This window comes from Oncorhynchus kisutch, unplaced genomic scaffold, assembly GCF_002021735.2.
Source record: "Oncorhynchus kisutch isolate 150728-3 unplaced genomic scaffold, Okis_V2 scaffold3945, whole genome shotgun sequence".
Classification (NCBI taxonomy): domain Eukaryota; kingdom Metazoa; phylum Chordata; class Actinopteri; order Salmoniformes; family Salmonidae; genus Oncorhynchus; species Oncorhynchus kisutch.
The window spans coordinates 23,902-47,118 of NW_022265890.1; the positions used below are offsets into that span (position 1 = coordinate 23,902).

At 39.6% G+C, this 23,217-nt stretch overlaps 1 protein-coding gene and 6 non-coding genes across 12 annotated transcripts in view; 1 reads left to right on the forward strand and 6 right to left on the reverse strand.

Moving 5' to 3' along the window:
- The first annotated feature begins 3,512 nt into the window (after positions 1 to 3,512).
- LOC116372144 (oocyte zinc finger protein XlCOF6.1-like) overlaps positions 3,513 to 23,217 on the forward strand; it is a 50,452-nt gene continuing 30,747 nt past the window's right edge. For 4 of the 6 annotated variants that reach the window (XM_031821250.1, XM_031821251.1, XM_031821252.1 and 1 more), the window contains exons 1-2: positions 3,513 to 3,761; positions 11,569 to 11,814. In XM_031821250.1, the coding sequence (XP_031677110.1) occupies positions 3,530 to 3,761; positions 11,569 to 11,814 (478 nt within the window). In that variant the 5' untranslated portion in view covers positions 3,513 to 3,529. The other 2 variants (XM_031821254.1, XM_031821256.1) reach the window with 2 other exon arrangements.
- Positions 16,427 to 16,499, reverse strand: trnav-uac (transfer RNA valine (anticodon UAC)). The gene has a single exon. It is a non-coding gene; the product is annotated as a tRNA-Val (tRNA).
- Positions 17,437 to 17,509, reverse strand: trnav-uac (transfer RNA valine (anticodon UAC)). Its single transcript has one exon. It is a non-coding gene; the product is annotated as a tRNA-Val (tRNA).
- On the reverse strand, positions 18,442 to 18,514 carry trnav-uac (transfer RNA valine (anticodon UAC)). Its single transcript has one exon. It is a non-coding gene; the product is annotated as a tRNA-Val (tRNA).
- Positions 19,445 to 19,517, reverse strand: trnav-uac (transfer RNA valine (anticodon UAC)). Its single transcript has one exon. It is a non-coding gene; the product is annotated as a tRNA-Val (tRNA).
- Positions 20,446 to 20,517, reverse strand: trnav-uac (transfer RNA valine (anticodon UAC)). Its single transcript has one exon. It is a non-coding gene; the product is annotated as a tRNA-Val (tRNA).
- Positions 22,446 to 22,518, reverse strand: trnav-uac (transfer RNA valine (anticodon UAC)). The gene has a single exon. It is a non-coding gene; the product is annotated as a tRNA-Val (tRNA).

Sequence of the window (23,217 nt, forward strand, 5' to 3'; positions counted from 1 at the left end):
GTCCAGCTGTTTATGTACCATGTAACATAAACCCTGTTACTTGTCTGCATCGAAGTAGTGGTCCTTGTACCGAGCATCGAGCGTGATGGCGACACAGTAAAGAGACTCAGAGACAATGCCATCGAATCGCTTGTTCACAGCATCAAGTACTTTTGTAAGTTAACCCCACGGTCTGTGTCGGGCAGTTTGGTTGAGCAGGGGTTTCAATGCCATGACAGAAGGTATCATTTCTGCTGCAGTTGCAATAGGGCTTTCCTCCAGTAAGAAATCCTCATCGACCCACTGTGCTGTCAGACTCAGTATGCTCATGGGGCTGACATCGCTGGTCCAAATATCAGTTGTGAAGCTAATAGCAGTGACACCCATAGATGTGCGTTTTAACAATTCTGTGTAACCCCGGTAGGGCACCATATGAAAAATACTGTGTTCTGGGGATTGACCAGTCGGCGAAAGCCAACGTCATCCACGACAGAGGACGGTTGATTGTCAAGGGCAATGAATTCCATTATCTTGGCGTTAATGGATTTCGCCTTTGAGTTGTCTCGCTGAAATGTTCTTACTCTTTCAAATGACTGCTTGACTTTAACTTGTTTAGTTGTTGGAAGTGTGCGCTTAGTATTTTTCTGCTTTTGTTCTGAGTCGTGCTGTATTTTTTTTGCGGCGTCATTACGTCATCTACCAACGTTATATAGGTATGCATGTTTACTTTGACATCGGTTTTTCACATCCGCATTAAATCGGGCCGATGTTGGCATTTTTAGCTATTATCGTCCGATTCCGATATGCTTAACGATATATTGTGCATCCCTATTTTGTACACTCCGTGTATATCATATAAAGATAATGTAATGATCAGTTTTTAGCATTAGTTTGGGTGGATTATTTTATTACTAAACAAATTTTGTTTATTGATAAACAAGCTATGAATCAACTACTTGTGTTTATTAAATTGTATTTTAATACTAGATGTATTTTACCATCTGTAGTAACGCAGTTACCACCATCTGCAGTAATGCGCCACTCGGGAAACTCCCATCCGAAAAGTTTTTAATGCTTATCAATTGCCTTGCACAAAGTATCAAAATTCTAAAATACAACTTAAACAGGACTATTAAATTATTTAATTTAAATGTTAAATAGTATTTTTTGATCACAGAAGCAATGATAAAATATGGACAAATAAATTAATAAGGAAATGTTAATTATATAAAGCAGCCTGTGTAATCATCTGCCAGAGAGGAGCCCCAATCGGCCCGAGCCACAAGTAATACATTTGGGCCAGATAATTCACATTGGAATCGGCCCGAGCTCAATCCCGGTATCCTATCTTTTAGTAATACTGCCTAAGGCGGCCCAGACTCGGGCCACAAGACGTCGGACGTGTCTGACTCTCAGCGGAGTATCGCGACTCTCTTGAATCGGCACAGATCCACTGTGCTAGCTGGGATGGGACAACATTCCACAGGCCACAATCAACTCGCTGCAAAATAGATGTGTCCCGGAGGAGGCAGCGACCCCTTCTCATGTGATGAGGTTGGGTCATCCCAAGGATCCCGGAATGCACGGACGGTGTTCGTGGGGGAACAGGAAGTTCCGGACAGAAGCGCACCATTATTCAGTGTAAAGAAAGCGACAGAACGGTGCAGTCAAGAAGATAACATTCTTGTCCTTTTCTATTTATTACTACAGGTATGTAATAGCACGTTTAAACATTCTAATATCGAAAGAACATGTCGTACCATTCTAGGTAATACATCCGTTAATGTGTTATCACGTTGGGTAAAGGTGTGATGTGTTATTTTTGTGTCAAGCCGAGTGAAGAACCTGAAAATGTTAACTATTTTACAAGTTACATAGTTAGAGCCTTTGGTGTTTGTCTGAGTGGATGTACATCGTTTTCTCAATGTAATTTCACAAATAATATATTTACTTGAGATGTCTGAATTCGTTTTACAATTTATTAGTTTTGTGTAAAATTCACGAACTGGTAAAATGGCGGCGCCACTCGGTCTGCATCAACAGACTTCAGTCCAGGCAGTGTGGATGCAGCAGAGAGAGACCATTTCACGGATGCACCACTGTTTTAAAGTTTAATGTAATGATTATCAGTTTTCTACATGTGTACTAATATTCAGACTATTTAAGTTATCGCTGTCTATACATATTACTATGGTGTGAACGGAAATACTATTGTTTTTTAAATTTAAATAACAGTGAAGACAAGGTTATTCAGGAAAATAGTACAAAGTGCTGCCTAAAACATACTGCAACCTTGTACTAAATGGTTTTTGAGTCATTTAAGCATTTATATGAATTCAGGAAATCTACCATAGATTAAGTGCGCTTAATTGTGTAGCCTGATTTAAAGCGTAAACGTTGTCTGATGTGAAGCAATTCATGTTTTGTTGTCAATGCTTTTTCTCTTTATTACTACAGGCTGACTCAGATTAAGTCTGAGGCCAGTAACATCAACAGTGAGGACAAACCCAACCTGCCTCTCTCCTTCCACACTGAGTCCAAACCTACAGTCACTGGGTCCTGATTGTGACAGAGGAGCCCAGTTTGCACTGCAGGATCCAGAGATGGCATCAGTGAAGCTGGAAGACTGCAGTCAAACACTGGAGCTGAATGTCAACATTAAAGATGAAGAAGAGGAGGAGAAGATTGGGAAATCTGTTAATCATGGTAAGAGCAGGTTCTAACTAAGTTTGTTGTTCATTATGTCTCTCTCCCCTCCAGGTAGATTCGGTGTAGGTGTATATCGTTAATATATACCTGCTGCATCACCACCTGTCTCTCTCTCCCCTCCAGGTAGATTCGGTGTAGGCGGTCAACCTGTGGTAAATTCAGTTGATTGGACATGATTTGGAAAGGCACACACCTGTCTATATAATGTCCCACAGTTGACAGTGCATGTCTGAGCTAAAACTAAGTCATGAGGTTGAAGGAATTGTCCGTAGAGCTCCATGAAAGGAAACATTCACAAGCCGATAAAATGGCGGCGCCCAGTCAGTCTGCATCAACACACTTCAGTGTGGATGCAGCAGAGAGACAATTTTACGGTTGCACTGCTGTTTTGAAACGTAATTTGAAATGTAATGATTATCGTTTTTCTACATGTGTCATATTCAGACACATTCAGTTGTTTCTGTCATCTATAAATGTTACTATGGTGTGGAAATACAATTGGTTTTTGAAGTAAAACAGTGAATACAATGTTAAGGAAAATAGCACGTAGTGCTGCCTAAAACAAACTAACCTTGTACTAAATGATTTTTGAGTCTTGTATGCATTTATCTACTTCAGGTTAAGTATTAGTTCTAATGTATTATGAAGCTCCTGCACCTAAATATAAACAGTACCAGCACACAAAATGAGTATCGACAACTATTTCAGTCCAATTCGAGCACTGAATTAGATAATTGAACAAGAAAAAAATAGAATATATTTTTAGAGAATGAAGAAAGTTCCAGAACTTATGACAATAATGTTTGTGTCCGTTTCTCTTATACCACTTTCTGACTCAGGTATGAGGCCGGTAACATCAACAGTGAGAACAAACCCAGCCTGCCTCTCTCCTTCCACACGGAGTCCAAAACTACAGTCACTGGGTCCTGATAATGACAGTGGAGGCCAGTTTTTACAGCAGGATCCAGAGATGGCATCAGTGAAGCTGGAAGACTGCACTCAAACCCTGGAGCTGAATGTCAACATTAAAGATGAAGAGGAGGAGGAGAAGATTGGGAAATCTGTTTCTCATGGTAAGAGCAGGTTCTATCTAACTAAGTTTGTTGTTCGTTCCAACTTCCCACTGTGCATGATAAGTTGCAGTAGAATGAGTGTGTAGTTACTAATAACCCTTGTGATGTTGAGTTGATGATATAGCTCATAATTTTCTTGACTTACTTTAAAAGTTTTTTATTCCCCTTTTGTATTGCACAGCCTTCTTACATGAACACGTACAGGTAGCCTAGTGGTTAGAGAGTTGGCCAGTCAATTAAAGGCTGCTGGATCGAATGACAAGGTAAAAATTGGTCGTTCTGCTCCTGAGCAAAGCAGTTAACCCACTGTTCCCTCGGCGCCGGAGATGTGAATGTCGATTATGGCAGCCCCCCGCACCTCTCTGATTCAAAGCGGTTGGGTTAAATGTGGAAGACACATTTCAGTTGAATGCATTCAGTTGTACAGCTGACTAGGTATCCCCTCTCCCATTCAGGAAGTATTTAGACACCTTGACTTCTTCCTCGTTTTGTTACATTACAGCCTTATTCTAAGATTATATTTTTATATCAAATTTAACACTCATCAATCTACACACAATACCCCATAATGACAAAGCAAACACAGGTTTTTAGAAATGTTTTCGCATTTTATACTTTAAAAAACCCAAACAGAAATACCTTATTTACATAAGTATGAGACTCGACATTAAGCTCAGGTGCATCCAGGTGCATCCTGTTTCCATTAGATATGTTTCTACAACTTGATTGTTGTCCACCTGTGGTAAATTCAATTGATTGGACATGATTTGGGAAAGCACACACCTGTTTATATAAGGTCCCACAGTTGACAGTGCATGTCAGAGTAAAAACCACATTTTTATTTACACTGACTGCCTAACCGGACGATGCTGGTTCAATTGTGCGTCGCCCTATGGGACTCCTGATCACGGCCAGTTGAGATACAGCCTGGAATCAAACCAGTGTCTGTAGTGATGCCTCAAGCACTGAGATGCAGTGCCTTCGACCGCTGCGCCACTCGGGAGCCCCTTGAAGCGTTGAAGGTCCCCAAGAACACAGGGGCCTCATCATTCATTGTTAAAAAAATTTTGACACATATTTATTAGTTCCAATTAGGACAGTCCACAATTACAGAAATACTATTTTATTTTGGTGCAGCCAGAGGAATTGATTGAAATAGACGAAGGAATTTGGGCAGAATATGAGTCTTAATGATATTTATTCTACCAATAATAGATACAAGCAATGATGTCCATCTGTTGGTGGATTATGTTGCATTTGTTACCATGGGTTCATAATTTGCTGAGCTCAAGGAGCTAATTTCTGGTGTAATTTTTAATACCAAGATATGTGAAACCTTGTTCTGTATTCACAAATAGATGCTGTACAACTGGATTCAGTATCTTTTTTGTTGAGGAAAAGGATGGAAGATTTGGTTTGATTAACTTTAAACCCCAAAAATGGACAAGTTTATTAATTAAATCGGATAGGGGCGAGTTCTTTAGATCTGTTAGGAATAAGAGGGTATCATCAGCATACAGGTCCATTTTTTTGTTCAAAATCTGTTTTAATTCTACTAATTGACGGTTGGGCCCTTACTGCAATTGCAAAGGGTTCTATAGCTAAACGAAAGAGTCCTGGACTGTCTGGACATCCTTGTCTCGTGCCCCGAAAAATCTTAAAAATGTTGTGAAATCAAGTTGTCAGTGGCAACATCTGTAGTGGGGTCGGTAAATCATCTCTTAATCCGTTTTACAGAAGTAGTTCCCAAATCTCTGAAATAAGACCACTCAACTCTATGGAATGCCTTTTCTGCATCAAGTGAGAGTATGGCAGTATCAGGGGACCCTTACATGTGCACTATGTTTAGTACACTACTCACATTGTGAAAACCTTGATGGTTTTTCACATAGCCTTTTTTGGTCTTTGTATATTAGATTTGGGAGCACTCTATCCAATCTCCTGACTAAGGCTTTAGCACTAATTCTTGAGTCGTAGTTCAGAAGAGAAATTCGTCTAACTTTCACATTTTGTTGGGGATTTATCAGGCTTCAGAATGAGAGTAAAACACTCCTTAGAGAGGAGAGGAAGCAACCTTGCTGAAAGGATTCAGCACACAGTGCATTGGGAAATTATTCAGACCCCTTGACTTTTTCCACATTTTGTTACATTACAGCCCTATTATAATATATTAAACTGTTTCGGTCCCCCACCAATCTACACACAATACCTCATAATGACAAAGCAAAAACAGGTTAAGAAATTTTACCAAATTTATAAAAATCACATACCACATTTACATAATTATTCCGACCCTTTACTCAGTACTTTGTTGTAGCACCTTTGACAGCGATTACAGCCTTGAAGCTTGAGTATGACGCTACAAGCTTGGCACACCTGTGAATGCACAGAGATACCATGACAAGATCCTGAGGGCCGTTGTCCTGCTATTCATCTGCTGCCATCACCTCATGTTTTCAGCATGACAATGCACAGCCCCATGTCGCAAGGATCTGTACACAATTGATAATGCTGAACATGTCCCAATTCTTCAATGGCCTGCATACTCACCAGACATGTCACCTTTTGAGCGTGTTTGGGATGGTCTGGATCAATGTGTACGACAGCTTGTTCCAGTTCCCGCCAATATCCGGGAATTTCGCACAGCCATTGAAGAGGAGTGGGACAACAGGCCACAATCAAATCAAATCAAATTTATTTATATAGCCCTTCGTACATCAGCTGATATCTCAAAGTGCTGTACAGAAACCCAGCCTTAAACCCCAAACAGCAAGCAATGCAGGTGTAGAAGCACGGTGGCTAGGAAAAACTCCCTAGAAAGGCCAAAACCTAGGAAGAAACTTAGAGAGGAACCAGGCTATGTGGGGTGGCCAGTCCTCTTCTGGCTGTGCCGGGTGGAGATTGTAACAGAACATGGCCAAGATGTTCAAATGTTCATATATGACCAGCATGGTCAAATAATAATAATCACAGGCAGAACAGTTGAAACTGGAGCAGCAGCACGGCCAGGTGGACTGGGGACAGCAAGGAGTCATCATGTCAGGTAGTCCTGGGGCATGGTCCTAGGGCTCAGGTCCTCCGAGAGAGAGAGAGAATTAGAGAACGCACACTTAGATTCACACAGGACACCGAATAGGACAGGAGAGGTACTCCAGATATGACAAACTGACCCTAGCCCCCCGACACATTAACTACTGCAGCATAAATACTGGAGGCTGAGACAGGAGGGGTCAGGAGACACTGTGGCCCCATCCGAGGACACCCCCAGACAGGGCCAAACAGGAAGGATATAACCCCACCCACTTTGCCAAAGCACAGCCCCCACACCACTAGAGGGATATCTTCAACCACCAACTTACCATCCTGAGACAAGCCTGAGTATAGCCCACAAAGATCTCCGCCATTGCACAACCCAAGGGGGGGCGCCAACCCAGACAGGATGACCACATCAGTGAATCAACCCACTCAGGTGACGCACCCCTTCCAGGGACGGCATGAGAGAGCCCCAGTAAGCCAGTGACTCAGCCCCTGTAATAGGGTTAGAGGCAGAGAATCCCAGTGGAAAGAGGGGAACCGGCCAGGCAGAGACAGCAAGGGCGGTTCGTTGCTCCAGAGCCTTTCCGTTCACCTTCCCACTCCTGGGCCAGACTACACTCAATCATACGACCCACTGAAGAGATGAGTCTTCGGTAAAGACTTAAAGGTTGAGACCGAGTTTGCGTCTCTGACATGGGTAGGCAGACCGTTCCATAAAAATGGAGCTCTATTGGAGAAAGCCCTGCCTAGAAATTCTAGGGACAATTAGGAGGCCTGCGTCTTGTGACCGTAGCGTACGTGTAGGTATGTACGGCAGGACCAAATCAGAGAGATATGTAGGAGCAAGCCCATGTAATGCTTTGTAATGCTTTGTAGGTTAGCAGTAAAACCTTGAAATCAGCCCTTGCTTTGACAGGAAGCCAGTGTAGAGAGGCTAGCACTGGAGTAATATGATCAAATTTTTTGGTTCTAGTCAGGATTCTAGCAGCCGTATTTAGCACCAACTGAAGTTTATTTAGTGCTTTATCCGGGTAGCCGGAAAGTAGAGCATTGCAGTAGTCTAACCTAGAAGTGACAAAAGCATGGATTAATTTTTCTGCATTATTTTTGGACAGAAAGTTTCTGATTTTTGCAATGTTACGTAGATGGAAAAAAGCTGTCCTTGAAATGGTCTTGATATGTTCTTCAAAAGAGAGATCAGGGTCCAGAGTAACGCCGAGGTCCTTCAGTTTTATTTGAGACGACTGTACAACCATTAAGATTAATTGTCAGATTCAACAGAAGATCTCTTTGTTTCTTGGGACCTAGAACAAGCATCTCTGTTTTGTCCGAATTTAAAAGTAGAAAGTTTGCAGCCATCCACTTCCTTATGTCTGAAACACATGCTTCTAGCAAGGGTAATTTTGGGGCTTCACAATGTTTCATTGAAATGTACAGCTGTGTGTCATCCGTATAGCAGTGAAAGTTAACATTGTGTTTTCGAATAACATCCCCAAGAGGTAAAATATATAGTGAAAACAATAGTGGTCCCAAAACGGAACCTTGAGGAACACCGAAATTTACAGTTGATTTGTCAGAGACAAACCATTCACAGAGACAAACTGATATCTTTCCGACAGATAAGATCTAAACCAGGCCAGAACTTGTCCGTGTAGACCAATTTGGGTTTCCAATCTCTCCAAAAGAATGTGGTGATCGATGGTATCAAAAGCAGCACTAAGGTCTAGGAGCACGAGGACAGATGCAGAGCCTCGGTCCGATGCCATTAAAATGTCATTTACCACCTTCACAAGTGCCGTCTCTGTGCTATGATGGGGTCTAAAACCAGACTGAAGCATTTCGTATACATTGTTTGTCTTCAGGAAGGCAGTAAGTTGCTGCGCAATAGCCTTTTCTAAAAATTTTGAGAGGAATGGAAGATTCGATATAGGCCGATAGTTTTTTATATTTTCTGGGTCAAGGTTTGGCTTTTTCAAGAGAGGCTTTATTACTGCCACTTTTAGTGAGTTTGGTACACATCCGGTGGATAGAGAGCCGTTTATTATGTTCAACATAGGAGGGCCAAGCACAGGAAGCAGCTCTTTCAGTAGTTTAGTTGGAATAGGGTCCGGTATGCAGCTTGAAAGTTTAGAGGCCATGATTATTTTCATCATTGTGTCAAGAGATATAGTACTAAAACACTTGAGCGTCTCTCTTGATCCTAGGTCCTGGGAGAGTTGTGCAGACTCAGGACAACTGAGCTTTGAAGGAATACTCAGATTTAAAGAGGAGTCCGTAATTTGCTTTCTAATAATCATAATCTTTTCCTCAAAGAAGTTCATGAATTTATCACTGCTAAAGTGAAAGTCATCCTCTCTTGGGGAATGCTGCTTTTTAGTTAGCTTTGTGACAGTATCAAAAAGGAATTTCGGATTGTTCTTATTTTCCTCAATTAAGTTAGAAAAATAGGATGATCGAGCAGCAGTAAGGGCTCTACGGTACTGCACGGTACTGTCTTTCCAAGCTAGTCGGAAGACTTCCAGTTTGGTGTGGCGCCATTTCCGTTCCAATTTTCTGGAAGCTTGCTTCAGAGCTCGGGTATTTTCTGTGTACCAGGGAGCTAGTTTCTTATGAGAAATGCCTGATGAACAGCCTGATGAACTCCAGGCAATGGAGATGTGTCCCAGGGGAGGCAGCAGCAGCTACCCACTTCTCCAGCGCTTCATTTGTAAATTGGGAGGTGCTGGAACCAGAAGTGAGCCTGAGAGGGGGGGTGACCTGGGGGTCTCTGAGGTTCCAGAACAGATGAAATAAAATACCTTTTATAATAAAGCATTGCATGCATTATCATGGCTTTAGTGTACTGGCAAAGAGTAGTGGTGTGGAGCTGCTTGCAGAAGTTGCAGTACATTTATTGTAGCCTGGAGTCCTGGAAAAATGTGGCCTTTTTATAAACAGATTTCATGCAATTCTACATCATTTTAGATGACTGGGGACTCTTGCAGAATATTTTTCAATACCTCACAGATGACCAAAATGACAGACTACTTTGACACTGAGATCAATAAAAACAACCTTGTCTCTAATCCATCAATAGCCTAGGCCAGGTGTGAGGAGAAACACATTGTACAATATGAGGAGGAAGTTATAGTCCTAAACAAGCTTTCCAGTTTCACTGACTCACCCAATGATGTGCAGCTCTTGCTTTACTTTTTAAAACAATGCTGTTCGCAGTAGTCATGCCTTGTGATTTGGCTACACACAATTCACAGCTAGGATATTTAAAAAATAAATATCTATTTATCCTCTGTAGCTAAATACTCCTGGTGTTGTATTGGGAATGATTTAGTTTCTTTCTGAACAGACTGCAGAGTCCTGCAGCACCTCAACACACTTCACACAGCTATTATTCTATCAGTAAATAAATGAAGAAGTGCAATGCTGGAGAGATTAGTTGATGGCTCATGTCTATAACAGCACAGAGAGGGAGAGAGATCATAGAAAGTCAATGTCATTTTAGTTCTGTGAGAGATACAGGCATGCTTCTCTCTCACCACAGCATTGTAGCCTATTTAGGCCAAGGCGTGGCCAATGTTGCACAAACCATAAACCTGGGACGGCCCAACATTAATACATTCTTAGAATGTAATTACTCTGATTTTATTAGGATTTTTACATTGCAAACAGTGGAAATTATTTTTCATGCCACAAGGTAGGTTACCTGATCCTGTCAAACGGGTTCCCGGAACGAAAGACTACAAAACTGAGAGGTGCGGTTGGATCCGGCTCAAATGTAGCACCAACCTTTTCATATTATGGGGTAGGGCCATCCCAAGGATCCCTGAATGCATGGACGGTTGCAACAAAGATTTTTTATAACTAAATCACGATAGACCACAGCTGGTCGTTTCCAATGGGAACAGATGAGTCATAGTGGGCAGTGCCAAGCCCGAGCTCCTATTGGCGCATTCTAGCGCAAATCCTGCATATTTCTGTTAGGAAACGACTCTGTGAAGAACTTGTGTGCAATAACTCAATTCACCTCAGCGTTCCTTCTAAATAACGTGATTATTTAAAACTTTTGTAAAGTGTGAAGTCTACAAAAGTTAGTCCACTCTGTTCACAACAGATTTTAGTTTTGGGAACAGAACTGTATTAAGATCAGATGTTTCATAGATCCATCTTCTCCCACTGCCGGCCAGTGGGCTTCCTCTCACTACCCTATTGTTTTATCTGAGGCTGCACTGTGGTAGTGGGGGAACAGGAAGTTTCAGGCAGGCACACACCATTCTTCACAATAAAGAAAGCGGTGTGAACGGAAAATACGTTTGGTTTTTAATGTGAAGACAGTTATTCAGGAAAATAGTACATAGTGCTGCTTAAAACAAACTGCAACCTTGTACTAAATGGTTTTTGAGTCATTTACGCATTTGGGAAATCTACTATAGGTTAAGTTAATTTACGCTGTGTAGACTAATTTTAAAGGGTGTACTTTGTCCAATTTGAATGAATTCATGTTTTGTTACCGACTTCCTCTTTTGAAATGAGATGGACAGGAGATTGGACAGGATCTGATTACCGCCACCTCAAATTTCTACTGTTTGAGCTCATGTTCCTCTTATAGAATTTTAACTGTATTGTGGAGCTGCTGCACCTAAACATAAACGGCACCTATTTCAGTCCAAGTCCAGCACCGAATTAAATAATTTAAATATAATATATATTTTTGAGAGTAAAGAAAGTGCCTGAACTGTCAAGACAACTTTTTTTCTGTTACTCGTTGTTACTACAGGACGACTAGAATTAAGTCTGAAGCCGGTAACATCCACAGTGAGGACAAACCCAGCCTGCCTCTCTCCTTCCACACTAAGTACAAACCTACAGTCACTGGGTCCTGATTGTGACAGTGGAGCCCAGTTTGCTCTGCAGGATCCAGAGATGGCATCAGTGAAGCTGGAAGAGTGCAGTCAAACACTGCTGAATGTCAACATGAAAGATGAAGAAGAGGAGGAGAAGATTGGGAAATCTGTTTCTCATGGTAAGAGCAGGTTCTATCTCACAAAGTTTGTTGTTCATTCCAACTTCACACTGTGCATGAAAAGTTGCAGTAGAACTGTTTCATGATGAACTGTTTCAATGAGACGGTAGATGTTATTTTATGCTACTGACACTTGCATGGTTTGACATCAGTATTGCCAGCATTTGTTTTATTAACTGGTCTGTCTGGAGTGATCAGAGAGTAGATTAAAGAAGTGAAGTAGACAAACTGCCAGTGTTTTAAAGTTCTATGAAATTAGTTTGTGTAGTTACTAACCATTGTGATAGTGAGTGGAGGACTCTTACCCACTTTTAGAATAGTTTTATTCCACTATATTGTACAGCCTACTGATATGAATACATATGTCACCAGGTACAGCCAGAAGAGGACTGGCCACCCCTCTGGGTCTGGTTCCTCTCTACCTTTCTCCTAAGGACCCTGCTTTCTAGGGATTTTTTCCTGTCCACTGTGCTTCTACATCAGCATTGCTTGCTCATTGGGGATTTTAGACTGGGTTTCTGTAATGCACTTTGATATTTGCTGATGTAAAACGGGCTTCATAATATACATTTGATTGACATGTATATCACACCAACTGACTGGTTCTTCTGATGTTGTTCTCACAGGAGACCATGTTGAGACATTCTCTACATCCAGAGAGAAACAGCAGGAAGATCACAGAGCTAAGAGGTCTCACCACTGCCCACATTGTGAGGAGATTTTCCCATTTCTATCAAAGCTAAATATACACCTAAAAATACACACAGGCGAGAATCCGTATTCCTGTACTGACTGTGGGAAGAGATTCACAACACCAAGGGCTCTGACAGTTCATCAGAGAGTGCACCCTGGAGAGAAGCCTTACTCCTGCTCTGACTGTGGAAAGATTTTCTCTTGTCCGGGCCACTTAAAAAGACATGAACATATACATACAGGGGTGAAGCCTTACTCTTGCCTTGACTGTGTAAAATGCTACACAACATCATCTGAGCTAAAACTTCATCAGAGAGTGCACACTGGAGAGAAGCCTTACTCCTGCTATGACTGTGGGAAGAGTTTCTCTCGACAGGGTTTTTTAAAAGCACATGAACTTATACATACAGGAGTGAAGCCTTATTCCTGCTCTGACTGTGGGAAGATTTTCTCTCAACTGGGCCACTTAAAAAGACATGAACGTATACATACAGGGGTGAAGCCTTACTCCTGCTCTGACTGTGTAAAATGCTTCACAACATCAACTGAGCAAAAAGTCCACCACAGAACACACACAGGAGAGAAACCTTACTCCTGCTCTGACTGTGTAAAATGCTTCACAACATCAACTGACCTAAAAGTCCATCAGAGAACACACACAGGCGAGAAGCCTTACTCCTGCTCTGACTGTGGAAAGAGTTTCTCTCAATCGTGCCACTTAAAAAGACACCAAGGTAAACATAAAGGAGAGAAGCTTTACCACTGATCTGACTGTAGAAAATGTTTCAAAACAACAGCTGAGCTAAAAGGTCATCAGAGAACAGACACCGGAGAGAAGCCTTACTTCTGCTCTTAATTTGGCAAGAGTAACTCAAGTAAAAGTCTAAAGGTATTCTGTTGTAAATATACCTTAGTTTCAAAAGTAAAAGTGAATAATTTCAAATTGCTTAAATGAACCTCTATGCGATGGGTGTCCTCTAACCAGGACGGTTGTTGCTAACTTCTCCAATGTGACTAGAATTATGTTGTATACAACAGCCAACTTTCCAGGACATAGACATGTCTTTACAGTGGGGCAAAAAAGTATTTACTCAGCCACCAATTGTGCAAGTTCTCCCACTTAAAAAGATGAGAGGCCTGTAATTTTCATCATAGGTACACTTCAACTATGACAGACAAAATGAGAAAAAAATCCAGAAAATCACATTGTAGTGACATGACTTTATATCGTCAGAAAGCTTAAATTCTTGTTAATCTAACTGCAGTGTCCAATTTAACAGTAGCTATTTCATTGAAAAAAATACAGTGCTATTGATGAGTAGAGTGCACAACAACTTTTATCGTGGCAACTGGTTTAATACATTCACCTCTGAAGGTCAATAGTGTACTTGCATTCAGTAATCTTTCTCTGATTTGTCATCATGAGGGTCCCAGAGATCAAATGTAGCATAGTTTAATTTGCTAAAATGTTCAAATGTAGGAACTGGGTTCTACATTTTGAACCCCTGTTGTCTCTGGCTCCACACCTACCCCGCCTGGCCATCTAGATGTGTGAAAGTTAGTGAATAAGCAAATTATCCATCATGTATGAAATTCCTGTCAGTGTGTAAACTTAAATGTTTTATTACCATAGCATTTTTGTATGTTCTCTATAGTTTTGTACTTAAATGTATCAATTGACCAATTCAGCACATTTGGGGAAACTCCTGGTAGACTTGATACAGTGCAGTAATGTAATTCTTCACTGGATCAGTCAAACTTTTCACACACTGCTGCCATCTGGTGGCCAAAATCTAAATTTCACCTAGACTCCTATCTGAAAGTATGGCATTTCTCTTGCATTTCAAAGATGAAAAAGAAAACGACAGGTATTTTGTTTGTATTATCTTTTACCAGATCTAATATGTTATTTTCCAACATTAATTTCCTCAAACTTCAAATGGTATCAAGAATATGCATATCCTTGCTTCAGTTGCTGAGCTACAAGCAGTTAGATTTGGGTATGTGTTGCATCCTTAAGATGTTTTTAAGCAAACCAGACGGCACAATTGTGTGTTTTATTTGTTATACAGGTAACCCCACTACCCCCCCCCACCCCCAACCCCAGTCTGATGGTCACTCCCTGCAGAGGACAGGTAACCCCCCCCCCGTCTGATGGATAACCAGGGACACCCTCTAACACCATTAACAAGCAAAGCATTTGTGTTTAGTGAGTCTGCCAGATCAGAGGCAGTTCGGAGGACCAGGGATGTTATCTTGATAAGTGCGTGAATTGGACCATTTTCTGTCCTGCTTATCATAAAAAATGTACTTTTGGGTGTCAGGGAAAATGTTTGGAGTAAAAAGTATTATTTAGTCAAATAAAAGTAAAAGTTGTTGAATATAAATAGTAAGGTACAGATACCCCCCCAAAACTATTTAAGTAGTTCTTTAAATAATTTTTACTAAAGTACTTTACACCACTGCATGCATCCCTGCCGTGTGTCAGCATTGCAGGCTGGTGGTGTGTTGGTTGGGGTGTGTTTTCAGGGCACACATTAATAAAAGTTGAGTAATGTTTGAATGCCACAGGATATGTAAACATCATTGCCAATCAGGTGCATCCCTTCATGGCAGCAGTGTATCCATATCCTGCAAATTGATTCTTTCAGCAGGATAATGTCTTAAGCATTTTAGCACAGTTAAATAGTTAACACACACACACGGATGCAGCGGTCGGCAAGAGGCGTCACTACAGTCCCTCGTTTGAATCCTGGCTGTATCAAATCCGGATGTGATTGAGAGTCCCATAGGGCCGGGCACAATTGGCCCAGTGTCGTCCGGGGTAGGCCGTCCTTGTAAATAAGCATTTTGTTCTTAACGGATTTGCCTAGTTGAGTAAAGGTTACACATACCACACCACACCGACCAAACAGTTATTTTGTTGGCATTTACGTATGTCCCCATTACCAGTAAAACATCATCAAAACCTATTTATTTCACTTGCTGTGCTGTTTCTTTGTTCAGTCGTTTCATTCTCAACCAGGATTTCATCATTCATGTCAAGCCGTGAAGTTTCAGCTCTGTCTGTCCGTAGCCTCCCTTCCTCATGTGCTCTTTCACTGTGTCCGTTTCCATCTTGTCCAGCTGTTTATTTCTATCAGTTTTTCAACCACAGACCTTTCGCATGTAAGGTGAACGTGATAACCATTACACTACAGAAACTGCTGCATTAATTACCAGCAAGGAGTAAACCGCATTTTACAAATATTTATTGCATGTATTCGAATTTCCAAAGTAAGGCATTTATTAGAACAACTATTCTCTGTTACAAATACAGTACTTAATGGATTTGTCATAGAGAACTGTTTCCGCCCAGCTTCGAATCGGGGACCATTCGTGTGTAAAGCAAACTTGATAACTACTAAACTAGAGAAACTGCTGCTAGAATTATTACTGTGGAGTAAACCAAATTTTACATATATTCATCGCACGAATTCGAAATTCCAACATAATGCATTTATGAAAATTCTCTGTTACAAATACAGTACTTCTCATGTGTCAGAGACGTCTGTTTCCGCCCAGCATCGAAAAGTATACATTTTGCGTCTTAAGTGAACTTGATAACCACTACGCTATGGAATCTTTTGATTCCCAAAAGAAGGCATTAATGAAAAATTGAATTTTCAGTTTCAACTATGGTACTTACTGAATGTATCAATGAGTGCTGTTTACACAGAGGTTCAAACCAGGGACCTTTTGCATGTTAAGTGCACGTGATAACAGCTACACTACAGAAACTTCTGCTTGAGATACCTGCAAGAAGTAAACTTAATTTTCTTATAGTCAGTGCATGTATTTGAATTTCAAAATAAGGTATTTATGAAAGCAACTCATCTCTTTTATAAATACACAACTTACTGCATGTGTCAAAGATGACTGTTTCCGCCCGGTTTCGAACCAGGGACCTTTCGCGTGTAAAGCGAACGTGATAACCACTACACTACAGAAACTGATGCAAGTGTTATCAGCAAGGAGTAACCCAAATTTTACAGATATTCATTGCATGTATTCCAATTTCCAAAAAAAGCCATTCATGAGAACATATATTCTCTGTTGTTGATACAGCACTAACTGCATGTGTCAAAGATCACTGTTTCTATCAGTTTTTCAACCACAGACCTTTTCGCATGTAAGGTGAACGTGATAACCATTACACTACAGAAACTGCTGCATTAATTACCAGCAAGGAGTAAACCGCATTTTACAAATATTTATTGCATGTATTCGAATTTCCAAAGTAAGGCATTTATTAGAACAACTATTCTCTGTTACAAATACAGTACTTAATGGATTTGTCATAGAGAACTGTTTCCGCCCAGCTTCGAATCGGGGACCATTCGTGTGTAAAGCAAACTTGATAACTACTAAACTAGAGAAACTGCTGCTAGAATTATTACTGTGATGTTGTAAACCAAATTTTACAGATATTCATCGCACGAATTCGCAATTCCAACATTAATGCATTTATGAAATTCTCTGTTACAAATACAGTACTTCTCACATTGTGTCAGAGACGTCTGTTTCCGCTCCCAGATCGAAAAGTATACATTTTTGCGTCTTAAGTGAATTGATAACCACTACGCTATGGAATCTTTGATTCCCAAAAGAAGGCATTAATGAAAAATTGAATTTTCAGTTTCAACTATGGTACTTACTGAATGTATCAATGAGTGCTGTTTACACAGAGGTTCAAACCAGGGACCTTTTGCATGTTAAGTGCACGTGATAACAGCTACACTACAGAAACTTCTGCTTGAGATACCTGCAAGAAGTAAACTTAATTTTCTTATAGTCAGTGCATGTATTTGAATTTCCAAAATAAGGTATTTATGAAAGCAACTCATCTCTTTTATAAATACACAACTTACTGCATGTGTCAAAGATGACTGTTTCCGCCCGGTTTCGAACCAGGGACCTTTCGCGTGTAAAGCGAACGTGATAACCACTACACTACAGAAACTGATGCAAGTGTTATCAGCAAGGAGTAACCCAAATTTTACAGATATTCATTGCATGTATTCCAATTTCCAAAAAAAGCCATTCATGAGAACATATATTCTCTGTTGTTGATACAGCACTAACTGCATGTGTCAAAGATCACTGTTTCTATCAGTTTTTCAACCACAGACCTTTCGCATGTAAGGTGAACGTGATAACCATTACACTACAGAAACTGCTGCATTAATTACCAGCAAGGAGTAAACCGCATTTTACAAATATTTATTGCATGTATTCGAATTTCCAAAGTAAGGCATTTATTAGAACAACTATTCTCTGTTACAAATACAGTACTTAATGGATTTGTCATAGAGAACTGTTTCCGCCCAGCTTCGAATCGGGGACCATTCGTGTGTAAAGCAAACTTGATAACTACTAAACTAGAGAAACTGCTGCTAGAATTATTACTGTGGAGTAAACCAAATTTTACATATATTCATCGCACGAATTCGAAATTCCAACATAATGCATTTATGAAAATTCTCTGTTACAAATACAGTACTTCTCACATGTGTCAGAGACGTCTGTTTCCGCCCAGCATCGAAAAGTATACATTTTGCGTCTTAAGTGAACTTGATAACCACTACGCTATGGAATCTTTTGATTCCCAAAAGAAGGCATTAATGAAAAATTGAATTTTCAGTTTCAACTATGGTACTTACTGAATGTATCAATGAGTGCTGTTTACACAGAGGTTCAAACCAGGGACCTTTTGCATGTTAAGTGCACGTGATAACAGCTACACTACAGAAACTTCTGCTTGAGATACCTGCAAGAAGTAAACTTAATTTTCTTATAGTCAGTGCATGTATTTGAATTTCCAAAATAAGGTATTTATGAAAGCAACTCATCTCTTTTATAAATACACAACTTACTGCATGTGTCAAAGATGACTGTTTCCGCCCGGTTTCGAACCAGGGACCTTTCGCGTGTAAAGCGAACGTGATAACCACTACACTACAGAAACTGATGCAAGTGTTATCAGCAAGGAGTAACCCAAATTTTACAGATATTCATTGCATGTATTCCAATTTCCAAAAAAAGCCATTCATGAGAACATATATTCTCTGTTGTTGATACAGCACTAACTGCATGTGTCAAAGATCACTGTTTCTATCAGTTTTTCAACCACAGACCTTTCGCATGTAAGGTGAACGTGATAACCATTACACTACAGAAACTGCTGCATTAATTACCAGCAAGGAGTAAACCGCATTTTACAAATATTTATTGCATGTATTCGAATTTCCAAAGTAAGGCATTTATTAGAACAACTATTCTCTGTTACAAATACAGTACTTAATGGATTTGTCATAGAGAACTGTTCCGCCCAGCTTCGAATCGGGGACCATTCGTGTGTAAAGCAAACTTGATAACTACTAAACTAGAGAAACTGCTGCTAGAATTATTACTGTGGAGTAAACCAAATTTTACATATATTCATCGCACGAATTCGAAATTCCAACATAATGCATTTATGAAAATTCTCTGTTACAAATACAGTACTTCTCACATGTGTCAGAGACGTCTGTTTCCGCCCAGCATCGAAAAGTATACATTTTGCGTCTTAAGTGAACTTGATAACCACTACGCTATGGAATCTTTTGATTCCCAAAAGAAGGCATTAATGAAAAATTGAATTTTCAGTTTCAACTATGGTACTTACTGAATGTATCAATGAGTGCTGTTTACACAGAGGTTCAAACCAGGGACCTTTTGCATGTTAAGTGCACGTGATAACAGCTACACTACAGAAACTTCTGCTTGAGATACCTGCAAGAAGTAAACTTAATTTCTTATAGTCAGTGCATGTATTTGAATTTCCAAAATAAGGTATTTATGAAAGCAACTCATCTCTTTTATAAATACACAACTTACTGCATGTGTCAAAGATGACTGTTTCCGCCCGGTTTCGAACCAGGGACCTTTCGCGTGTAAAGCGAACGTGATAACCACTACACTACAGAAACTGATGCAAGTGTTATCAGCAAGGAGTAACCCAAATTTTACAGATATTCATTGCATGTATTCCAATTTCCAAAAAAAGCCATTCATGAGAACATATATTCTCTGTTGTTGATACAGCACTAACTGCATGTGTCAAAGATCACTGTTTCTATCAGTTTTTCAACCACAGACCTTTCGCATGTAAGGTGAACGTGATAACCATTACACTACAGAAACTGCTGCATTAATTACCAGCAAGGAGTAAACCGCATTTTACAAATATTTATTGCATGTATTCGAATTTCCAAAGTAAGGCATTTATTAGAACAACTATTCTCTGTTACAAATACAGTACTTAATGGATTTGTCATAGAGAACTGTTTCGCCCAGCTTCGAATCGGGGACCATTCGTGTGTAAAGCAAACTTGATAACTACTAAACTAGAGAAACTGCTGCTAGAATTATTACTGTGGAGTAAACCAAATTTTACATATATTCATCGCACGAATTCGAAATTCCAACATAATGCATTTATGAAAATTCTCTGTTACAAATACAGTACTTCTCACATGTGTCAGAGACGTCTGTTTCCGCCCAGCATCGAAAAGTATACATTTTGCGTCTTAAGTGAACTTGATAACCACTACGCTATGGAATCTTTTGATTCCCAAAAGAAGGCATTAATGAAAAATTGAATTTTCAGTTTCAACTATGGTACTTACTGAATGTATCAATGAGTGCTGTTTACACAGAGGTTCAAACCAGGGACCTTTGCATGTTAAGTGCACGTGATAACAGCTACACTACAGAAACTTCTGCTTGAGATACCTGCAAGAAGTAAACTTAATTTTCTTATAGTCAGTGCATGTATTTGAATTTCCAAAATAAGGTATTTATGAAAGCAACTCATCTCTTTTATAAATACACAACTTACTGCATGTGTCAAAGATGACTTTCCGCCCGGTTTCGAACCAGGGACCTTCGCGTGTAAAGCGAACGTGATAACCACTACACTACAGAAACTGATGCAAGTGTTATCAGCAAGGAGTAACCCAAATTTTACAGATATTCATTGCATGTATTCCAATTTCCAAAAAAAGCCATTCATGAGAACATATATTCTCTGTTGTTGATACAGCACTAACTGCATGTGTCAAAGATCACTGTTTCTATCAGTTTTTCAACCACAGACCTTTCGCATGTAAGGTGAACGTGATAACCATTACACTACAGAAACTGCTGCATTAATTACCAGCAAGGAGTAAACCGCATTTTACAAATATTTATTGCATGTATTCGAATTTCCAAAGTAAGGCATTTATTAGAACAACTATTCTCTGTTACAAATACAGTACTTAATGGATTTGTCATAGAGAACTGTTTCCGCCCAGCTTCGAATCGGGGACCATTCGTGTGTAAAGCAAACTTGATAACTACTAAACTAGAGAAACTGCTGCTAGAATTATTACTGTGGAGTAAACCAAATTTACATATATTCATCGCACGAATTCGAAATTCCAACATAATGCATTTATGAAAATTCTCTGTTACAAATACAGTACTTCTCACATGTGTCAGAGACGTCTGTTTCCGCCCAGCATCGAAAAGTATACATTTGCGTCTTTAAGTGAACTTGATAACCACTACGCTATGGAATCTTTTGATTCCCAAAAGAAGGCATTAATGAAAAATTGAATTTTCAGTTTCAACTATGGTACTTACTGAATTATCAATGAGTGCTGTTTACACAGAGGTTCAAACCAGGGACCTTTCTGCATGTAGTGCACTTGATAACAGTACACTACAGAAACTTCTGGCTTGAGATACCGCAAGAAGTAAACTTAATTTTCTTATAGTCAGTGCATGTATTGAATTTCCAAAATTAAGGTATTATGAAAGCAATCATCTCTTTATAAATACACAAACTTACTGCATGTTGTCAAGATGACTGTTCCCGGCCGTTTCGAACCAAGGTACCTTTCGCGTGTAAAGCGAACGTGAAACCACTACACTACAGAAACTGATGCAAGTGTTATCAGCAAGGAGGTAACCCAAATTTTACAGATATTCATTGCATGTATTTCCAATTTTCAAAAAAGCCATTCATGAGAACATATATTCTCTGTTGTTGATACAGCACTAACTGCATGTGTCAAAGATCACTGTTTCTATCAGTTTTTCAACCACAGACCTTTCGCATGTAAGGTGAACGTGATAACCATTACACTACAGAAACTGCTGCATTAATTACCAGCAAGGAGTAAACCGCATTTTACAAATATTTATTGCATGTATTCGAATTTCCAAAGTAAGGCATTTATTAGAACAACTATTCTCTGTTACAAATACAGTACTTAATGGATTTGTCATAGAGAACTGTTTCCGCCCAGCTTCGAATCGGGGACCATTCGTGTGTAAAGCAAACTTGATAACTACTAAACTAGAGAAACTGCTGCTAGAATTATTACTGTGGAGTAAACCAAATTTTACATATATTCATCGCACGAATTCGAAATTCCAACATAATGCATTTATGAAAATTCTCTGTTACAAATACAGTACTTCTCACATGTGTCAGAGACGTCTGTTTCCGCCCAGCATCGAAAAGTATACATTTTGCGTCTTAAGTGAACTTGATAACCACTACGCTATGGAATCTTTTGATTCCAAAAGAAGGCATTAATGAAAAATTGAATTTTCAGTTTCAACTATGGTACTTACTGAATGTATCAATGAGTGCTGTTTACACAGAGGTTCAAACCAGGGACCTTTTGCATGTTAAGTGCACGTGATAACAGCTACACTACAGAAACTTCTGCTTGAGATACTGCAAGAAGTAAACTTAATTTCTTATAGTCAGTGCATGTATTTGAATTTCCAAAATAAGGTATTTATGAAAGCAACTCATCTCTTTTATAAATACACAACTTACTGCATGTGTCAAAGATGACTGTTTCCGCCCGGTTTCGAACCAGGGACCTTTCGCGTGTAAAGCGAACGTGATAACCACTACACTACAGAAACTGATGCAAGTGTTATCAGCAAGGAGTAACCCAATTTTACAGATATTCATTGCATGTATTCCAATTTCCAAAAAAAGCCATTCATGAGAACATATATTCTCTGTTGGTTGATAACCGCACTAACTGCATGTGTCAAAGATCACTGTTTCTATCAGTTTTAACCACAGACCTTTCGCATGTAAGGTGAACGTGATAACCATTACACTACAGAAACTGCTGCATTAATTACCAGCAAGGAGTAAACCGCATTTGTACAAATATTATTGCATGTATTCGAATTTCCAAAGTAAGGCATTTTATTAGAACAAACTATTCTCTGTTACAAATACAGTACTTAATGGATTTGTCATAGAGAACTGTTTCCGCCCAGCTTCGAATCGGGGACCATTCATGTGTAAAGCAAACTTGATAACTACTAAACTAGAGAAACTGCTGCTAGAATTATTACTGTGGAGTAAACCAAATTTTACATATATGCATCGCACGAATTCGAAATTCCAACATAATGCATTTATGAAAATTCTCTGTTACAAATACAGTACTTTCTCACATGTGTCAGAGACGTCTGTTTTCCGCCCAGCACGAAAAGTATACATTTTGCGTCTTTAAGTGAACTTGATAACCACTACGCTATGGAATCTTTTGATTCCCAAAAGAAGGCATTAATGAAAAATTGAATTTTCAGTTTCAACTATGGTAC